The sequence below is a fragment of the Suricata suricatta genome, chromosome 13, assembly GCF_006229205.1.
Source record: "Suricata suricatta isolate VVHF042 chromosome 13, meerkat_22Aug2017_6uvM2_HiC, whole genome shotgun sequence".
Classification (NCBI taxonomy): domain Eukaryota; kingdom Metazoa; phylum Chordata; class Mammalia; order Carnivora; family Herpestidae; genus Suricata; species Suricata suricatta.
Window position 1 is genome coordinate 41,781,426 of NC_043712.1, and position 19,536 is coordinate 41,800,961.

Genomic DNA, 19,536 nt, shown 5'->3' on the forward strand with positions numbered 1-19,536 from the left:
ATATATATATATATATATATATATATGAACCACATCTTCTTTATCCTTCATCTAATGATGAACACATGGGCTGCTTCCATAATTTGGCTCCTGTAAATAATGCTGCAATAAACACAGGGATGCACATACCCTTTTAAATTAGTGTTTCTGTATTCTTGGAGTAAATACCCAGGAGTGCAATTACTGGATCATCTGGTAGTTCTATTTTTGTTTTTTTTCTTTTTTTTTTGAGGTAATTCCATACTCTGCCCTAGTAGCTGTACCAGTTTGCATTTCCATCCATAGTGAAAGAGGGTTCATTTTTCTCCACATCCCCAACACTTGTTTCCTGTGCTGCTGCCATTAGCCATTCTGACAGATGTGAGGTGATAACTCATTGTGCTTTTGATTTGCATTTCCCTGATGATGAGTGAAGTTGAGCATCTTTTCATATATCTGTTGGCCAACTATAGGTCATCTTTGGAGAATTGTCTGTTCATGGTTTCTGCCCATTTTTAATTGGATTGTTCTATTGGGGTGTTGTATAAGTTTGTTATATATTTTATATACTAATCCTTTAGGTTAGTAACCTACTCACTGTTAACCCCAAATTGATGGTCAAGAATTCAGTTTGGTAATTAGAATAGCATTTTTAGAGGGGAACTTTTAGTGTTATCATAATCCCTGAAAGAAACCATGCAATTCCATGTGGCAATGAACACATTATGGTGGCCGGCGTTGTACAGAAAGTTGTCCCTGCCCTGTTTGCTCACACTGCTGTCATTCTACAAAACTACACTGAGTCCCTCCCACCCCCACCCCCAGCACTCCAAAGCCACCAAAAAGCTTTCTCTAAGGACCTGTTAAACTCCTAATAGAAAAGTTCAGAGAACAAAAGATCTTACATGGGAACTGTTTTCCTCAGTCCCAGCAAAAAGGGAAAGGAACCCAGATGGGGGCATTGTTGAGGATTGCAGCTCTGGGCAGCTGCTGTTCTGAATCCCACCATGGCCACCTAGGACCTTCATCCTCTCAGGACCAGAAAATACAAAGCCAGCTCTCTCCCTTGGGAATACCAAAAATCTCCACTTGGATGAAAAATACAGTAAAGCCTTTCATTCTTTAAATTGGCCTGACTGATGTTAAGATACAGGAGTGGAGGTGGTGGTGAATCCAGTTCAAATCACAGGGTTTGATTCTTGTGTTGCCTCAGGCCATGTACTCTGGGGTAGTGACTTGTTTGTGACAGACAGTTGTTGGTGTTTTAGGAGGATTTTTGAGTGGATGGAGAAGGGAGGATTTGGGGCAAGGAGGAGAAAGGTTTCCCTGTTTTCCCTGCAGAAATTCATTCTGGTGTCCCAGGTTTCCCAAATGTTGCTCTCCTCTTCAAGCAATTATATCTAATTAACATCTGTTTTTCACATCTTTCACACAGTAATCAGTGTTCAATTACTGGAACCCAGCTGCTGATGCTAAAAAGTACTGAAAAATCAAATTCCAACAATAAATCCTTAAATGCCCTCATCATCACCTAAACTAAGACAAAGGAATTTGAGTCTTCAACTGTCTCCTCTTTCTTTTACCCACATACCTTCATTCCCTTTTTATGAATCCTTTTGGGACTTTGCTTCTGTCCTAAACCCATTACCGAAGGCCACAAGGAAAGTCAGAAAAAAAAAATAATAAAAACAAACATGAACAGGGGCACCTGGGTGGCTCAGTTGGTTAAGCAACTGACTTTGATTTCAGCTCAGGTCGTGGTCTCACAGTTCCTGAGTTGAAGTGCTGCCTGGAGCGCTGTGCTGACAGTGCAGAGCCTTCTCAGGATTCTCTCTCTCCCTCTCTCTCTCTCTGCCCCTCCTCCCCACACTCTCTCTCTCAAAAATAACAAACTTAAAAAAAAAAAAAAAGACAAACCTGAGCACTAACACAGAAATTTCCATTTAAGGATAGTAAGGGACTTAAATATTTACATATTCTAATATTTATTTTTTTTAAGGAATCAAACTAATTTTGAAGAGCATTTTATTTAAAGTTAGTATTCATGTATGCATTTGATACAGAGAATTTTATCCTCCAGAGGAAAAATGCCATCCATTTGCATGTTCTTTAAGTGTTCGCTTTATAAGAGATGTGGTCATTGAAATCTTTCCCCAAAGGCATTACAAATTGACTCATTATATTGGTTAATAATTTTTATTTTATTTAAAAAATTACTGTTTATTTTTTAAGACAGAAAGAAATGTAAGAGGGGCAGAGAGAGAGGGAGACACAGAATCAAAAGCAGACTCCAGACTCTGAGCTGTCAGCACAGAGCCTGTAGTGGGGTTTGAACTCACGGACCGTAAGATCATGACCTGAGCTGAAGTCAGACATTTAACCAACTGAGTCAGCCAGGTGCTCAAAACTTGGTCTTTTAAAAATCAATCATTGGGGTACCTGGGTGGCTCAATTGGTTAAGCATCTGACTTCAGCTCAGGTCATGATCTTGGGGTTCCTGAGTTTGACTCCTGCGTTGGGCTCTGTGCTGACAGCTCAGAGCCTGGAGTCTGCTTCAGAATGTGTCTCCCTCTCCCTCTGCCCCTCTTTCACTAACTCACTCTCTCTCAAAAATAATTATTAAAAGCCAAATTTATAAATCTGTCAAAGAATTTTTCATGTACATTACATACACTTTACAACATGATGGCTACCTTTAATCTTTGAATAACAGTAGAAGGAGGGGGAGATGGAAGGGGAGAAGGACCAAAGTAGAATAAGGAAAAAAAAAAAAAGGAAAATGAAAAGAGGGAATAGAAAAGAAAGTGACTTTTTATGTGATTGATGTGAAAAACTCCAATTATGCAGTGTAGTTATAAAACTTATAGTGTGACTTTGCTGTTTTAAGTTAAAAAGAAAGGGAGAACCAAGATTTGCTGAGGACTTCCTACATGCCAACTGCGCTATGTGCTTTGCTGAGGACTTCCTACATGCCAACTGCGCTATGTGCTTTGCTGAGGACTTCCTACATGCCAACTGCGCTATGTGCTTCAGCTCATATAAAAACCTCAATAAATAGTTGAAAAACATGTATTATCTTTGCCCTTCAGAAACAGGCCCCCTGGGTTTAAGTGCCATGATTAACAGAATTGATCAGCAGTTGCACGATCAGGCCTTGGAGCCTTTCTGTGCTGTTCCCGTGATGTGCCTCTCTTTCCATGGCATGCCTTTAGGGCTATGATTTCTTGATCATTGGTTGCAAATACCAAGTCTTTGAGCATGAACTCAGCCCCTAATTATAACATAGTTGTTATGAAAATACCACAGCCCACTATTCAGAATTTCTCACATTTGACTTCAAAACATCAATGGAGAGTCAAAGGCAACATATTTCCTCAAGGGTTAACAGAATTCATAAGCATCTCTCTTCTCACAAGAAAAACAGAACGTAAAAATCCATCATGTTTAGTTGGGGTTAAAATACAAACTCCTTACTATTATAGTCTTTTGGCTGTAAAGATATCATAGCCCCCAAAAGACAGGAAAATTTGCTCGATTCTAACGCCATACCTCTTACTTCATCTTAGAGTTTTTTCCTAAAACTGTATTAATTGATTTAAGATCAAAGAAATATATTTTCCTTTAGATTTACATTGAAAGTACTCAATTAGTTTTGAGATCAGCATCCAGTATAAAAAATGTTACAACAGAAACCCAGAACCCAAGAAAACACCAGCTTATGGCTATGAGGAAAGAAATCTCTTTGCGTCCAGGGTAGTGGCCATGTAGCCTCCTTTGCCTGGGACAGTCTGCGTTTTTCACCTCTTGCCCAGCATTATTATGAATACTGCCCCCATTTCACAGAAGTGTCCTTCACAGAAGTGTCCCAGTTTGGGTGGTGTACTCGGTGGCCATTCTACCTATAGAAAACTTAGATCACCAGAGCAGACACAGATGTATTTCCCACCTTAGGTTTTGCCATGCTGAAAACATGCAATATTAATACATTATGAGACCTTAGTAAAGCTAAAAACTAGTAAATTATATAATGAATACCGTAATTTATCTGTAAGATATGTTGAGAGATAGCAGTTCTTTGTCCCTCTGCTATGGAGGTTTCTGTGCTTTGGGCTGACATGGGTGAAGGAAGTTAAGCTAGGCTGTGCAGTCAGTGACAGACTTGAGTTTGAATCCCTGCCCTACCACTTACTGCACGAATGGCCTTGATCTAGTTGCTCCAAGTTCCCTAAACACCAGTTGCATATTCCATTACAGACATAGAAATAATACCACATGTCACCCAGAGTTCTTTTTAATGTTTATCTATTTTTGAGAGAGAGAAAGAGAGAGAAAGGCAGACAGAATCTGAAGCAGGCTCCAGGCTCTGAGCTGTCAGCACAGAGCCTGATGCGGGGCTCGAACTCACGAACCACGAGATCCTGACCTAAGCCAAAGTCAGACGCTTAACTAACTGAGCAACCCAGGCACCCCTAGAGTTGTAGTAGAGTTGTTTTTTTAACAGAGTAACTAAGGCTTCAGAGACAGAAAGACCTCAGTTGAAATACGACCTCTACCCCTTCTTTGCTGTATAACCTTGTACAAGTAAATTGACCTAGAACTCAGTTTTGCTATCTCTATAAAATGGTAACAAGAACAGTTGCTCTTTCAGAGGAGGTTGTTTTGAGGACTGAATAATATAATGCATATTTAAGTAAGTATGTCATAAATTTATTATCATTATTTTGAAATGTAAAATGGGACAATCCTTAATAAAGCCTATAAAGAAATTATACCAGAAATTTAGTTAGTGTTGCTTTCTTTTTCCTGGCCGCACATTATTAGGTACTTATAGACCTACTTTAAATCAGTTTTCTTATCTAAATACCAAACTAAGATTTCACTTGGTTTTAAATACTCAAGTTTTCACACAAACATAACTTATAAATTATACCCTTGAAGTGGCTGAGGTAAAACCTCAAATAACATTGTTTTCCATAAAACAAAGTTGGAATTGCTATAATTCATTACCTTATGCAAGCTATTTTATATGCTGAGCTCTTTCATACTGTTTTTTACTGTAATTTGTAGTCATGAAAATTTGGGTTTGCTGAGTCATTTATTAGTTTTCTTTCAAGACAATTTATCCAGATGAGGATAATTAGCATGTGTATTACATGAAGCTAAATATAATATTTAAGGTAATGTGATTCCCTAGGACTGTAGGAAATGTTTACCAAAATACAAATAAACTGGCAAATATATATAAGCTTCTCTAATATGTGTGACATACATTGTGTGTGTATATATATATATATATATATACATATATATGTGTGTGTATACACACACACTGTGTACAGTATTACCATGTATAGTGTGTGTAAAGAGACACATAGGTATCAACTCACATGCACACATGTGTGTATGTGTACATAAAGTTCTCATCCCTTTGTATATATTTGCAACTGAAAGAAATAAACCAAGAAATCAATTAAGATGTGATTTCTCAGTTCCCTCATTGGAAGTAAAGCAAATGAAAGAAGAATATTCACTAATACTCTGTCTGTACCAATTGGTGCCAAGCGGTAAGATGGAAAGCCATTCCTAGCACTGCCCTGGAAGAGAGAGTAGGTGCATGGAAGGTGGGGAGTGCCCATTAGAGGGCTGAGTGCAAGCCCCCAGTCCAGCATCCCACACGTTTGACTCATTGCTCTTACAGAATCCCAACACATGAAACGTCAGACGCAAAAAGCCCACTCTGTAAGTCTTTAATGTATTTCTGAAAGTGTGCGATGCATTCCAATGCGATACCCTGAATTTAGATTCCACAAAACGTCTAGTAACCCTGAACTAATAAGCATAAAGTTATTGCCTTTTAAGTTTACTATCTTCTCACTATAGTGAGGAGACCCAGAACAGGTCTCTGGTTCAGAGCTTTGGAAAATAGGAAATTTTAGCTAGAACATAACATTTTGCTTCCATTGTATGTATTTTTTTAATCTTTTCCATTTATTAATTTCCATTCTGATTCTCTATTTAAATTATACAGTAAGGGGAGCTTGAGTGGCTCAGTTGGTTAAATTCCAACTCTTGGTTTCAGCTCAGGTCATGATCTCATGGTTCCTGGGTTAGAGCCCAGCATCGGGCTCTGTACTGGCAGGAGGAAACCTGCTTGGGAATCTCTCTCTCTGACCCAATTTTTAAAGAAAATTATACAGTAAATAGGGCAAACAACACACAGCGTCAACAAAAGTTAAGACAGTGGTAACAAGACTGACTTTTGGAAACTGTGCTACTGTTATTATCATCTATCACCAGAGGCTTACTGCCTGCTTTGCTCAAGGTTCCAAGCTGAGCAAAAGAGCACTGTCCTCCACCTTTCTTCCTTCAAAAGACAAATAGGAAAACAGTGTGGAGGTTCTTCAAAAAACTATCCGTAGAACTCCCTTATGACCCAGCAATAGCACTGCTGGGGATTTACCCAAGGGATACAGAAGTGCGGATGCATAGGGGCACTTACTCACTTACTCTCCACCTGCAGTTTAGAAGTACCATGGTTAAGAAGTGCTATTCCAAGAAGGCACATAAGTGCAACTCCAAGAACCTAGATTCTACTAGAGCAGATGAAACATAAACATACCTAATATATGCAGTGGGGTACTAAGGTACTGACAAAACATTATGATATTCACAGTGAAAACAGAAACAGTTACCAAAATGGGACGTAAATTCTTCCCTAACTTTGGAAGGTGGCCCTTTAAGTAACTAATAAGAGACATAGCAGGTCATGTCTATATATCAGTTATCCGCTAGCACAGAGGTTTACTGTGATTGAATTTCAAAAGGCTTTATCATGTTTCTGGTTTTTGTTTCAAAATTAGTATAATATAATGCACATTGAAAACATTTATTGAACAAGAAACAAATAGAATTGATATATTGTGCTACGAGTAGTAGATATTCTGAGACTTAACATTTTGGTTTACTTCTTTACAATCTTTCAATACATAAGGGTATTTTTCCCTTCACTATAGTCACAATATAGATACAAATTGATATCTCACTTTTTTTAGTTTACATTTTTATGTGAAAAGTATCTCCTGTAATAGTAGTTTTAATGCCTGCATAATAGTCAATTTGAGAAGATGAATCACAGATAATGAAATTATTTCTCCATGATTAGTCATGGCTTTATGTGATATTTGAATTTATTAAATAATGTAGTAAAATGTGTCTTTGATGTTTAAAATGTTTCTAATTTGATTCCAATTTGGGACAATGCTATTAATATCACTAATTTATTTACATAGACAGAATTTCCCTTCTAGACAACCTTATTTGAAAACAAGAATTCCATTTACTCATCTCTATGTCCTGAGCTCTGCCTTGCATGTAGAAGGTACCTAGTATATGTTTATGGAGTTGAATTAAATATACTTATTTCTTTGAGAGTTTCCCACTCTTTTGTGGAGGGAATTTAAGAAATTGCTTGGCAGTCTTCAGTTGCTAAATTAAGGAAAACTTCACAAGTATCTACTTAGAAGTTAGAATCTGTTATGAATGTCTTGGGATATAAAAATTATATGTTCCTGTGTAGTCTGCTTATTGTATAGCTTTTTTGTTAAAAGCTGCATTTCACCTTCATTTTCTCATGTAGAAAGTAGCTGGAAAAATGTTAAAAATCCTGTCACCTAGGAATCTAATAATGACTTAGTATGAATTAAGAATAGATAAATGGGAATTTTAGATGCAATTCTGTATCTGACAAAGATGGGTACATCAATAAATACCACAGTCGAACCTTAATGTGGCAAGATATGATTGTTTCTCTAATGTGTAAAAACATCAGCTGAAAGCAAAATTGCATCAATGATATTTTAGATAGATGATAAGGTAATTTTCCAGATGTCTAAATCTTTTCTGGAATAATTTATAAATAAGCTAATAATAGAAGCTTTAATATATCCTTACATACTAGATTGGCACTTAATATCAATTTATGTTTGTTTCGGAAGAGAATGGCTAGCTGCTTACCAAAACAATGTGTCAGCCTCCGATGCAGTTAGATGTAATTACTGCTCACATTTCTTCAGCCAGAACTCAGTCTCCTGGGTACAAGTGCTATTGTCAGGTCTGGCTCTCTTACCCACAATCCTCCTCCTTTTTCCATACAGAATGGAAAGGACTTCAAAGATCTCAAAGAGTGTGGAGACACAAAATATACAGGCACAAGTCCCTCAGTGTTTTAATGGAGCAGAACTAATAAACTACTGGTTTAAGCCCCCTGGGATTTCAGAATTTATCTGTTAAAAAAGCCTGCAGAAATTTATATCTGTTCATTTCCAGAATGTTCCAGATGGGATTTAAGACAGCTATCTTGTCTGAACAGCTTTAAATAAGAAAAAAACTAAAATGTCTAGGTGCTTTCAGTACCAACTAATTAAAACTAGAAAATCTCCAGCAAGATTTCTTTTCATTCATGAAGACTCCTACTTCAAAGAGTCTGGTTTTTCACAGAACAATAGATAAAATTCAAGAATCTGAAGGGGGAACTACTTAACAGAATTCTCCTCCATTTGATTTTATTTTCCCAAGTAAAATTTAATAATCTTATGAAATAGAAATTCTGGTCCTCTGTGGTCACCCGTTTCATGGAGATTAGCCTGAGTGGATCTTGAGGACTGAGCAACTTGTGCAGAAAGGCAGGCACCATTTTCTTTTTTTTTTTTTTTTAACTCTGCCTTCAGAGGGATTTAAGTGACTTATGAGCAGAAATTTTTACCCTGGATTGCAGTTACCTGAATTTTCTGATTTGTGATATGAGATACTTAAACAGACCTTAATATCTTCCTTTATAGGCTAATTCAGTGCCTTCAGAAAACTACCCCTGGAGGAGGGATCAGTTTTTAGTACTCCCTTCAACTAAGAAATTTTATATGTCTAAAAGCCATCATTTGCAATATTTCCTTTTTCCAACTAAATAACAATAGTTCTCAAATAAAGAACAGTAATAGCCAATATGTATGGAACTCTGACATTATATATATATATGGCATTCTATTCTCACAATGACTATAGGGTAGTTACTATAATTCCCATTTTAAAGGTAAGAAAACTGAGAATAAGAGATAGTTCAGACTTAAACACTTTATTTTGTGTATCCATCCTCTTAGCCATGACCTTATAATGCCATACAGATTTCAAGCATTGCATATCACATTTGTGAGGCCATCAGCAACTTAACCAACTACTCTTTAATAACATTAATTTCAAAGAGAGATCTCAAAGCTAGACAAAAAGCACTTTCATCTTTAAAAGATTTAAGTAGAATGTGCATATTCTGTATATCCAAGTATTTCTATGTAGGCAAAAAAACTCAGAACTGTGGGAGAAGAGCAAATAATTTGCATTTCAAAGAGATGAAAATAATCGCAAGAACAGAGGGCTCTCCAATTTGAGAAAAGATTAAACAGAAACTATTAATTAATGACTTAGGACAAGCTCCACTAATTGTTTACTAGTCACTTGAATACAAAATGAACTCATGTTTTGAAAGAGATACAGTCCAGTGGAAAGTAGAATCAGAACCATGAAAAAAAGTTACCAAAGTATAGCCCAGAGGGAAAATGAGGAAATTTTAAAAGGAAGCGTTACTTTCTTAGTTGCTTAAATAGTTGCTATCTGAGATTTGTGTTTAGTAATACTATGAGAGAAAGGATTGATGAAGCACAGAATAGAAGTTAAGAGCTCTATGAAGCTGAACAATCCTGCACAGAAATCATGGTGCCATTACTGACCAGGGCTTTATGACCTTTGGCAAATGACTCAACCAGGAAGGAGGGTGAGACATAAGAGCTTCAAGAGGATGTGTGAAATCCTTCCTAGTCTTCTGGGGTCGCTAAGGGCATTATCAGGACTTCTGACTTCTTCCTGGGAAAGCTGGAGAATACATGTTAGGCTAGACAGCCTCTTTTGAGGCAGAGTGGATGAAGCTGCTGCTGCACTGGGATTATTCTGCACTTGACAGGGTTTTCTGGGCAGCTGAGTTTTCCCCATGCAAAATGTGAGAGCACCAAATACAGGGCTTGTCTTCGGTCATTTCAAGAAGGCCACTAGGCATGTAATGGAGCCTCGACAAAAATTAGCTGGTGATTATTCCTAGAGACAGTGGTAGGACTACTCCACAAGCCAGGAGAGAGATTAAGAGAACCACAGTTGAGACAGCCTTTGATCAGGTGAGTCCCAAAGAGCCCCAGAATTTGCACCATAAAAGGAATCAGTTTTAATATCTCCCAGTCTCAGAGGGCCCTAAGTTATCTATAAATGCTCCAGGTAACTGAGAAGTTTCCTGATCTCTCTTGAATCAATTACAAAGGGACAAAGGAGGGGAAAAAAAATTTAAGATGCTATCTGACTCCATCTATGAGTCCTGCTTGTTCAATTTACTACTTGTATGACCATTTTATATTAGTTTCATTGCATTAAATCATATTAACAGCTAAACTTCTATACAGATTGATATTTGCAATTATCATGCGGTTTGAAGCCTATGTAGATAATGTAAGTTTTTAATAGTCTCTATCTAAACAACTGGAGATCAAATGCTATCTTCAGCTATTTACAGAATTGGCAATCTGCATGTACTTAATGGAGGTATCTGCAGTAGTAGATAACTGTTTACTTACCTCCATGAGCCATGGAGTGATTTAATCATTACATGTATGATTTTCATTTAAAAATATATTACTTTGTAATATAAAACACCGTGGATACTCTCCAAGTCTGGCTTTCATGTTGGCTGTTTTCACTTCCTCCTTGAATGTTCTTCAGGTTGAGCCTCAATATTGAGTTTCTATTTCCACCCTACAAAAACTGAGTGAAGAGAAAAATGTAAGAATACAATGCTTTAGAGGGTAATTGGAGATCATGTAGAAGGATAAATTTTATTCTGTAGCAAGTTCAAATCCAGTGTTTCCTGCCAGGTTAGGGACCTTGGGGTTCAATCTGAAGTTCACTTGGGGCCCTTCAAAGAAGGTGAATTTCAAGACTTACACTACAATTGATTTCTTAGTTCTCAAATGTTTTAAACAACTTTCACAGCTCTTCAGGATCTGATTTTAGCACAGACCAGAATTTCTGAATTTACAGTTCTAGACACCTTGACATTATCCCCTCAGGTGTAATTTGGACACCTTTATTCATTAGATCCTTTCCTTTTCTTCTATTTCAAGTGCTTCAGCATCCACCTCTCTCTATTGCACAATAGCTTTATCTGGGGGAGGGAGGAAATCCTACCTACTATCAGCTAGGGTGAACATTGAAAGAGATTTCTCTGCTCTCCATTTATTGTTTTTCTTCCCTTGTTCAGCTGCCAGAGAACTAAATTAATCATAGAATTCCCAGCATAAATAATTTATCACCTTATCATCTATCAATGCAGCTGTTTCTTTTCTAAACTTACTTTTTAAACAACATACAACAACTATCACCTCTTTCCTTTATTGCTTTTTTTTTTAATGATAGGTGCTTAAAGCTTTCCATTTTTCCTTCTCACTGTATTATCTGCTTGAGGACTTTTTCCTCCAATATTCTTCCACTCTGTACTCAGAGGAAATGTAGGTCTTTATTTGGCATGATTTCTCAACAAACCAAACCATTACCCCGTGGAAAATGATAATGATCTCTATTATTTATGTGCTAGGCACCTTACATTGACCGTCTTTGACCTCACACTTGTTCTGCTTTGTTATCACAAATTCACAGAGAAGAATCAGAGACATCATCTTCCTAGCTATGTCCCACAGCTAACAAAAGTCAAACTCAGAATTTGAGGTAGGTATTTTTGGATCCAAATTTTTGCTATTTCTGTTCCTTCTTTAAGTCTACTTCCTGATGTTTTTGTGTTTCTTACCTTAATAGGACAAGCTATGAAATAAATACCCAGTACACAAAAAGTATGAAAATATCCAACTTCACCTACTAGGTTTAGAAAGGTATAATCAGTGTATCTGAGTGTCCCTTTGATCAGAATTAATAGAAAGGCCATAGTCAGCTCCCTACAGATTTTAGTTCCTGCTTTATTCTTAATGAAATGAAGTTCATCTTGTCAAACCTTGGTCACAGTCAGACATGATGAGAAAGCTTTGATTGTAAGGCTTCTGCTGACAGTGAAAGCTAAGTGGAGTCAGCAGTTGGCCCTTCTAAACTAAAAGTGAACAATATTTGTGATGAGAATAATAAAGCACAGCCTTCCTACATACTTCCCAAGCTATATCAAAGAACAATGAGGAGATAGGGCCCCAAAGCGTCTACTTCTGCCTCCCTCAAAGACTGTCGTAGAGCAAGAAAGATACTCCACATCTGAAGGGAGCTTGTCTGCTGCCTGCTTGCTAAGTACTTATCCTTCTACTGGACCAAAATAACCATTTTTTAAGGAAAAAATTCCAGATGCTATCCATCTTACTCAAGCTCTTTTCTGATTAAATTGCAGCTATGACTGAAATTAGAGACTGTCATTCCATATGTTAGACACACTCAGCCAGAATACAGGACCCAAGCAATAAAATAAACTTTCCTTAAAGCATTACCGGAATAAATCAGAAATAGAATGCCAGTTATCTCCTTATCTAACTGGTGATATGCAGATTGAACAAACTCTGCCAGAGAAGATTAAACTCTCCAGTAGAATTTATAAAAAAAAAATCTCACTTTTTACCTACCATTCAAAATAACTGACTACTACTGAGTGTGTGATCAAACTTTTATCTAGAACATAAAGGGTCCTGTAATTGTAGTAGAAAACATTTTCCTTGTTCTACCAAAGAAATACTTTAAACGCATTTGAAAAAACATTATTTTCAAGGAGTAAAACATTCTTAAACTGCCCAGAGAACCCACACATCATGCCCCACTGATGGACACCTTTGAGGAAACCAGGAATTCCTCATCCAGTAACTGCCCTGGAGCTTGCCATCTCAGTGAATGACACTAAGTCCTCTCCAGTTGACAAAAGGCTAGAAATCATCTTGGCATCTTCTCTCACAGTCCATCCATAACAAAAGCATTTCTATTCTGCTTCAAAACATACCTTGAGTCTGTCCATTTACCCAAACCTATTCCTATGACCCTAATTGAGACCACTTTTATTCTGGCTTGAATGAATGTAACAGCTTCCAGAGTCTCAACTTTTCTCCCTCCTGCCTATCTTTTTTTCATGCTGCAGTCAGATTCATCTTCCCCAAATATAAATCTGATCATATCACTCTTTTGCATAAAATACTTTAATGGCTTGCTGTTGCCCTCAGGATAAAGTGCACACAGTTTATCACAGTTTACATGCCCCTTATAAATCATTCCTCTAATTACTTCTTCAGCCTCTTTTCTATTTCTCTCCTATATTTGCTCCAACTATTTTGGACTACTTTAATTCTCCAATCAGAGTGTTTCCACTGTGTCCATGCTATTGCACTCACTGTTTTCTTTGCCTAGAAGTCACTATATCTCTCTCCATGAAGGGTTATGGTGGAGGGGATGGCAATGGAAATACACTGTTGCAAGGTTACTATGTATTTTACCTAAAGCAATTTGATAACAACTCTTAAGTAGATTGTGATAAATTAAAGATATATATTGTAATCTCTAGAGAATTAAATAAAAATAATGTACATAAACATAAAGTCAAAAGAATTTTAATGCAATACTAAAAATAGATTAAAATAGAATAAGATGAAAAAGGAACAAAAAATTCAAATAGTGACCAATAGACAACAAATAGCAAAATGGCACCCGAGAATGCAATCAGAATGTAAATGAACAAAGCAATCTAACAAAGGGCAGAGATTGCAGAGATCATGAGATTGATTTAAAACTGAAAACTGGCCCCATGCTGGCTATAAAAGAAACTCTTTAACTACAAAGACACAAATATGTTGAAAGTTGAAGGGTTGAAAAAGATATACCATGAAAGCATTAAGCTCAAGAAAGCTATAGTGGCTATACAAACCATTCAAAATGAGTGGAAGAAAATGAGTATTATCAGAGACAAAGATGGACTCTTTCTGATGACAAAAGATCTGTAAAACAATCTCAGTAGATTTCAAAAGATTGGAAGGTTGCAGAGTAGTTCCTGACCACAACAGAACTACATAAATAAAATAATACTTGGAATAAACTAACTCAATCCTAAACCATCCATGGGTCAAAAAGCAGCAAAGTAAATTAGAAAAATGTTCTCAATGAATAATTGTTTATATATATGTATGTATATGTTATATACTTAATATATATAATCTATACACACACATATATAAATTTCTGAAATTTAATTAGGGAATGCATGGATTTATAGTTTTAAAAGCGCATATTAGAAATGAAGAAAGTTTCAAAATCAATGATCTAGAGTTCCACCTTAGGAAGATAAAACAAAAAGCAAACTGAACCCAGATGAACCTGTACCAAACATCTATGTACATTAGTTACATTATTTCCTTATGATAGATCTTGAGAAAAAAATGGTTCATCAGATCCACCCTCTACTGGAAAGAGTGGATATGTTTATTGGCATAGATTGTGGTGATGAATTCACAGATGTATATTTATCTCCCAACTCATCAACTTGTATACATTAAATATATACAGTTTTTTGTATGTCAATCTCACCTCATTAATATGACTTTTAAAAATTACAAGTTAGGGGGCACATGGTTGGCTTAGTTGGTTAAGCATCTGACTCTTGATTTCAGCTTAGATCATGATCTCATAGTTTGTGAGATCGAGCCCCACAGCGGGCTGCATGCCTATACGGTGAAGCCTCCTTGGGATTCTCTCTCTTCCCTTCCCCCACTTGCAGATGAGCATGTGAGCTCATACTCTGGTGCTCTTTAAATAAATAAATAGGGGCTCCTGGGTGGCTCCGTCGGTTGAGCGTCTGGCTTTTTTTTGTGGGTTCGAGCCCCGTGTCAGGCTCTGTGCTGACTGCTAGCTCAGAGCCGGGAGCCTGTCTTTGGATTCTGTGTCTCCCTCTCTCTGATCCTCCCCTGCTCATGCTCGCTCGCTTGCTCGCTCTCTCTCAAAAAAGAAATAAAACATTAAAAAAATAATAAATGAAAAAGTAAATTTAAAAAAAATCACAAGTAGGGAAAAAAATGGTTCAAAGGAATGGACATATTGAACCGAGATATATGTAAGTTTAATGTACAGGTAACCTTCCTCATTGTTCTCCCTGCATCTCTTGAAGGCTGTACTAGTTTGTATTTCTTCTGCTCTTCTTAATATTCCTTCTACTCGTGAATTCTGGGTAAAAGTAATTACTAAACTTTGGTACTCTGAAAGGCAAAAATGATATGCCCCTGTTGCTAAATTTTCATTTCTTTACTTATACTAGTGAGGTTGGGCATCTTTTCATATATTGATTAGCTGTTTTAAGTTTGAATTACATTCATTGCCTCATTTTCTATTGACATTTACCTCTTTTCCTTGCTGATTAAGAAGAACTGTTTTTTTAATACGATCTTTAATCCCTTATCTGTTATGACTCTAAAAGCTATTCTCCAATTTGGCAATTGCCTTTAGGTAATTTATTTATTTGTTCATTGTGCTATTATTTTTTAAATGCATACAATCAAATAGATCATTTTCTTTCATGGTTTCTAGCTTTATTCATAGAAAAGGCCTTTCAGCTCTATTATAAAATTATTGATTTTTCTCCTAATATATTATTTGTTCATGCATCTTAGTTCTTAATTCATCTGGAATTTATTTTATTGGAACAAGTAAAGGTGTGTAACTTTTCCCACTAAATATCTTTACACTCTTCACCAGGTAACCCCAATTTTTTTTGTTATTTATTTATTTTGAAAGAGAGAGAGAGAGAAGCCCCAGCATGTTCCATGTGGTCAGTGCAGAGCCCAAGGTCAGGCTCAAACCCACTGCAAGATCATGACCTAAATAGAAATCAAGAGTCAGACACTTAACTGACTGAGCCATTCAACTGCCCCTATAATGCAAAATCTTAAAGAAAGCATTTTCATCATCATAACCATTATAGTGCCTTAATTCTGCCTCTTCCCTATAATTAAAACACAAAGAATACAAAGAGATTTTGAAGATCATTTTGCTTACCTAAAAAAAAAAACCTTCATAAATTAAGATTTACTGAATTCAGAAGGATGTATACCTTCTACCTGAAAGTTTTTAATAGAAATTTTATATATGAAGCAAATAAAGCCTCAATCTCTTGAACTGGAAGTACCTTTCTTTGTACTTTGGACCTCAAAGCCTGACATTGCATGAAGCTTCTATTAGCTTCATTCTGAACAAAGGATGATATCCCAACATTAGAGACACAAACACCAATTCATATTGAATAGGTTTCCTCTTAGCCATTGACCTCTGTTATTGTCTGAGTTCAAAATAGAGCCTTTTGTGAAATGTATGGTGTTGGGCCTCACAGTCTCTGCCAGTGCATCAGACTCTATCTTTGTCAAATACTGACACTGTCATAAATATAAGATGCTATTCCTATTATCATCCTCATTTTACAGCCAAGAAAACCAAACTACAGGGAAGCAAAACAATTTACCCCAGGTAGCAATAAGGGCAGCTCTCAGCTTTAAACCCAGATGGGTGTGATTCCAAATCCAGGGTCCTTGCTGCTTTATCTACGTATCCGTGTCCTAACTCAACTTCTCTTCTACCTTCTCCTGCAGGCCTGTGACCGAGGTGTAGATTAAGAAGTGGAGTCATGCTTCACACGACCATATCATGTTGGCAGCCATTCCTGGGTCTGGCTGTGGTGTTACTTTTCATGGGATCCACCATCGGCTGCCCTGCTCGCTGTGAGTGCTCTGCCCAGAACAAATCCGTTAGCTGCCACAGAAGGCGGCTGATCGCCATCCCAGAGGGCATTCCCATCGAGACCAAAATCTTGGACCTCAGCAAGAACAGGCTGAAAAGTGTCAACCCTGAGGAATTCATATCATACCCTCTGCTGGAGGAGATAGACCTGAGTGACAATATCATCGCCAATGTGGAGCCAGGAGCATTTAACAATCTCTTTAACCTTCGTTCCCTCCGCCTAAAAGGCAATCGCCTGAAGCTGGTCCCTTTGGGAGTATTCACGGGGCTCTCCAACCTCACCAAGCTGGACATTAGTGAGAATAAGATTGTCATTTTACTGGACTACATGTTCCAGGATCTGCATAACCTGAAGTCTCTAGAAGTAGGGGACAATGATTTGGTTTATATATCACACAGGGCTTTCAGTGGGCTGCTGAGCTTGGAGCAGCTCACCCTGGAGAAATGCAACCTAACAGCAGTACCAACAGAAGCCCTTTCCCACCTCCGCAGCCTCATCAGCTTGCATCTGAAGCATCTCAATATCAACAGTATGCCCGTGTATGCCTTTAAGAGGCTGTTCCACCTGAAACAGCTAGAGATTGACTATTGGCCTTTACTGGATCTGATGCCTGCCAATAGCCTCTACGGTCTCAACCTCACATCCCTCTCAGTCACCAACACCAACCTGTCCGCTGTTCCCTTCCTTGCCTTTAAACACCTGGTATATCTGACCCACCTTAACCTCTCCTACAATCCCATCAGCACTATCGAAGCAGGCATGTTCTCTGACCTGATCCGCCTTCAGGAGCTCCATATCGTGGGGGCCCAGCTCCGCACCATTGAGCCTCACTCCTTCCAAGGGCTCCGCTTCCTTCGTGTGCTTAACGTGTCTCAGAACCTACTGGAAACTTTGGAAGAGAATGTCTTCTCCTCCCCTAGGGCTTTGGAGGTCCTGAGCATCAATAACAACCCATTGGCCTGTGACTGCCGTCTCCTCTGGATCCTGCAGCGGCATCCCACTCTCCAATTTGGTGGCCAGCAGCCCATGTGTGCCGGCCCAGACACCATCCGTGAGAGATCCTTCAAAGATTTCCACAGCACTGCCCTTTCTTTTTACTTTACCTGCAAAAAACCCAAAATCCGTGAAAAGAAGTTGCAGCATCTGCTAGTGGATGAAGGGCAGACTGTCCAGCTAGAATGCAATGCTGATGGAGACCCTCAGCCTGTGATTTCCTGGGTGACCCCTCGAAGGCGTTTTATCACCACCAAATCCAATGGAAGAGCCACCGTGTTGGGCGATGGCACCTTGGAAATCCGCTTTGCCCAGGATCAGGACAGTGGGATGTATATTTGCATCGCTAGCAACGCCGCTGGGAACGACACCTTCACAGCCTCTGTAACAGTGAAAGGATTCACTTCAGACCGCTTCCTCTATGCCAACAGGACCCCTATGTACATGACTGACTCCAATGACACCATTTCCAATGGCACCAATACCAATACTTTTTCTCTGGACCTTAAAACAATACTGGTGTCTACAGCCATGGGCTGTTTCACATTCCTGGGAGTGGTTTTATTTTGTTTTCTCCTCCTTTTTGTGTGGAGCCGAGGGAAAGGCAAGCACAAAAACAGCATTGACCTTGAGTATGTGCCCCGAAAAAACAATGGTGCTGTTGTGGAAGGGGAGGTGGCTGGACCCAGGAGGTTCAACATGAAAATGATTTGAGGGTCTACCATTCACACTATTGTTTCTGTGTCGTTGTGGGTAACCAGTGAGACAGCTGGCACAGTGAATTACTAGGCCAAGTGCAGCTGCCCCTGTGTCAAAGCAGGGTCCATGGAAGCAGGAGGACTTCTCATGGAGACTCTCCACCTACAGGCAGGCAGACATGTGTCAGAGTCCTTCACAGTGGGATACTAATTGTTTGCATTGCAAATATTGGCATTCTGGGGATCTCAGTAATGAACCTGAACCTTTGGCTCATGCTCATGGACAGTTACTCAACATTTTCTACCACTGCAAAAACAAAAGAAAAAAAATAAGAAGGAACAACCTACAATGTAGGATTTACATATTAAAAAGACACATTTGTCTAAAACATACTCTACAGAAAATTTGTATCTCTGATTATCATTTGTTGAAGCCTGGCATCATACCATATTGTTGATTCAGCACCACAAAGAGATCAATATATTCTTTACTTTTTTTTAAACATATATGCTGTATATGTTTTAAAGCAATATGAATGAGAGGTTGTGCTTTTAGTTACTCACCACTATAGTTCCAAGTGTGATTTTATCTTCCTTTACATAGAGATGACCCTGAGATTAGATCCCTGGAGTTATGGGCGGAGATATGTGGAATGAGGAGTTTGTCTGATGTAGGATGCCAAGAAATAGGACCCAAGGAAAAACTGCTCAACTCTGTTAACTTCTGTTACTATAAATAAAGGCATGTGCCTAGTTTTGATACAGAATGGAATATTTTTTATACTTGTGATACCGCACTGGACCAGTTTACTGTAACAAAGCCCTTGGTTTCTCCAGAAGGTTGTGTGCCACTAGTTGTATCTGTAAAATACAAGGTAGGTGTTAATAATGAAGATGATCCATTTAAACACAACTTGATTTCACTTTTATCAGTTGCGACTAATGGGTTAACAGGAAATGGAAAAGCATATAGTTGTTATATATACTGATAGGGTAATATTTACCTTGTAGCTGAGATCAAGAGTTGGATGT

At 38.0% G+C, this 19,536-nt stretch overlaps 1 protein-coding gene across 2 annotated transcripts in view; it reads left to right on the top strand.

Moving 5' to 3' along the window:
* The window catches only part of LINGO2 (leucine rich repeat and Ig domain containing 2), a 1,051,930-nt gene extending 1,032,662 nt beyond the window's left edge, over positions 1-19,268 (top strand). For both annotated transcript variants that reach the window (XM_029920927.1, XM_029920929.1), the window contains one exon: positions 16,665-19,268. In XM_029920927.1, coding sequence (XP_029776787.1) covers positions 16,700-18,520 — 1,821 coding nt within the window. In that variant the 5' untranslated portion in view covers positions 16,665-16,699 and the 3' untranslated portion in view covers positions 18,521-19,268. The remainder of the gene's footprint in view (positions 1-16,664) is intronic.
* The last annotated feature ends 268 nt before the right edge of the window (positions 19,269-19,536 follow it).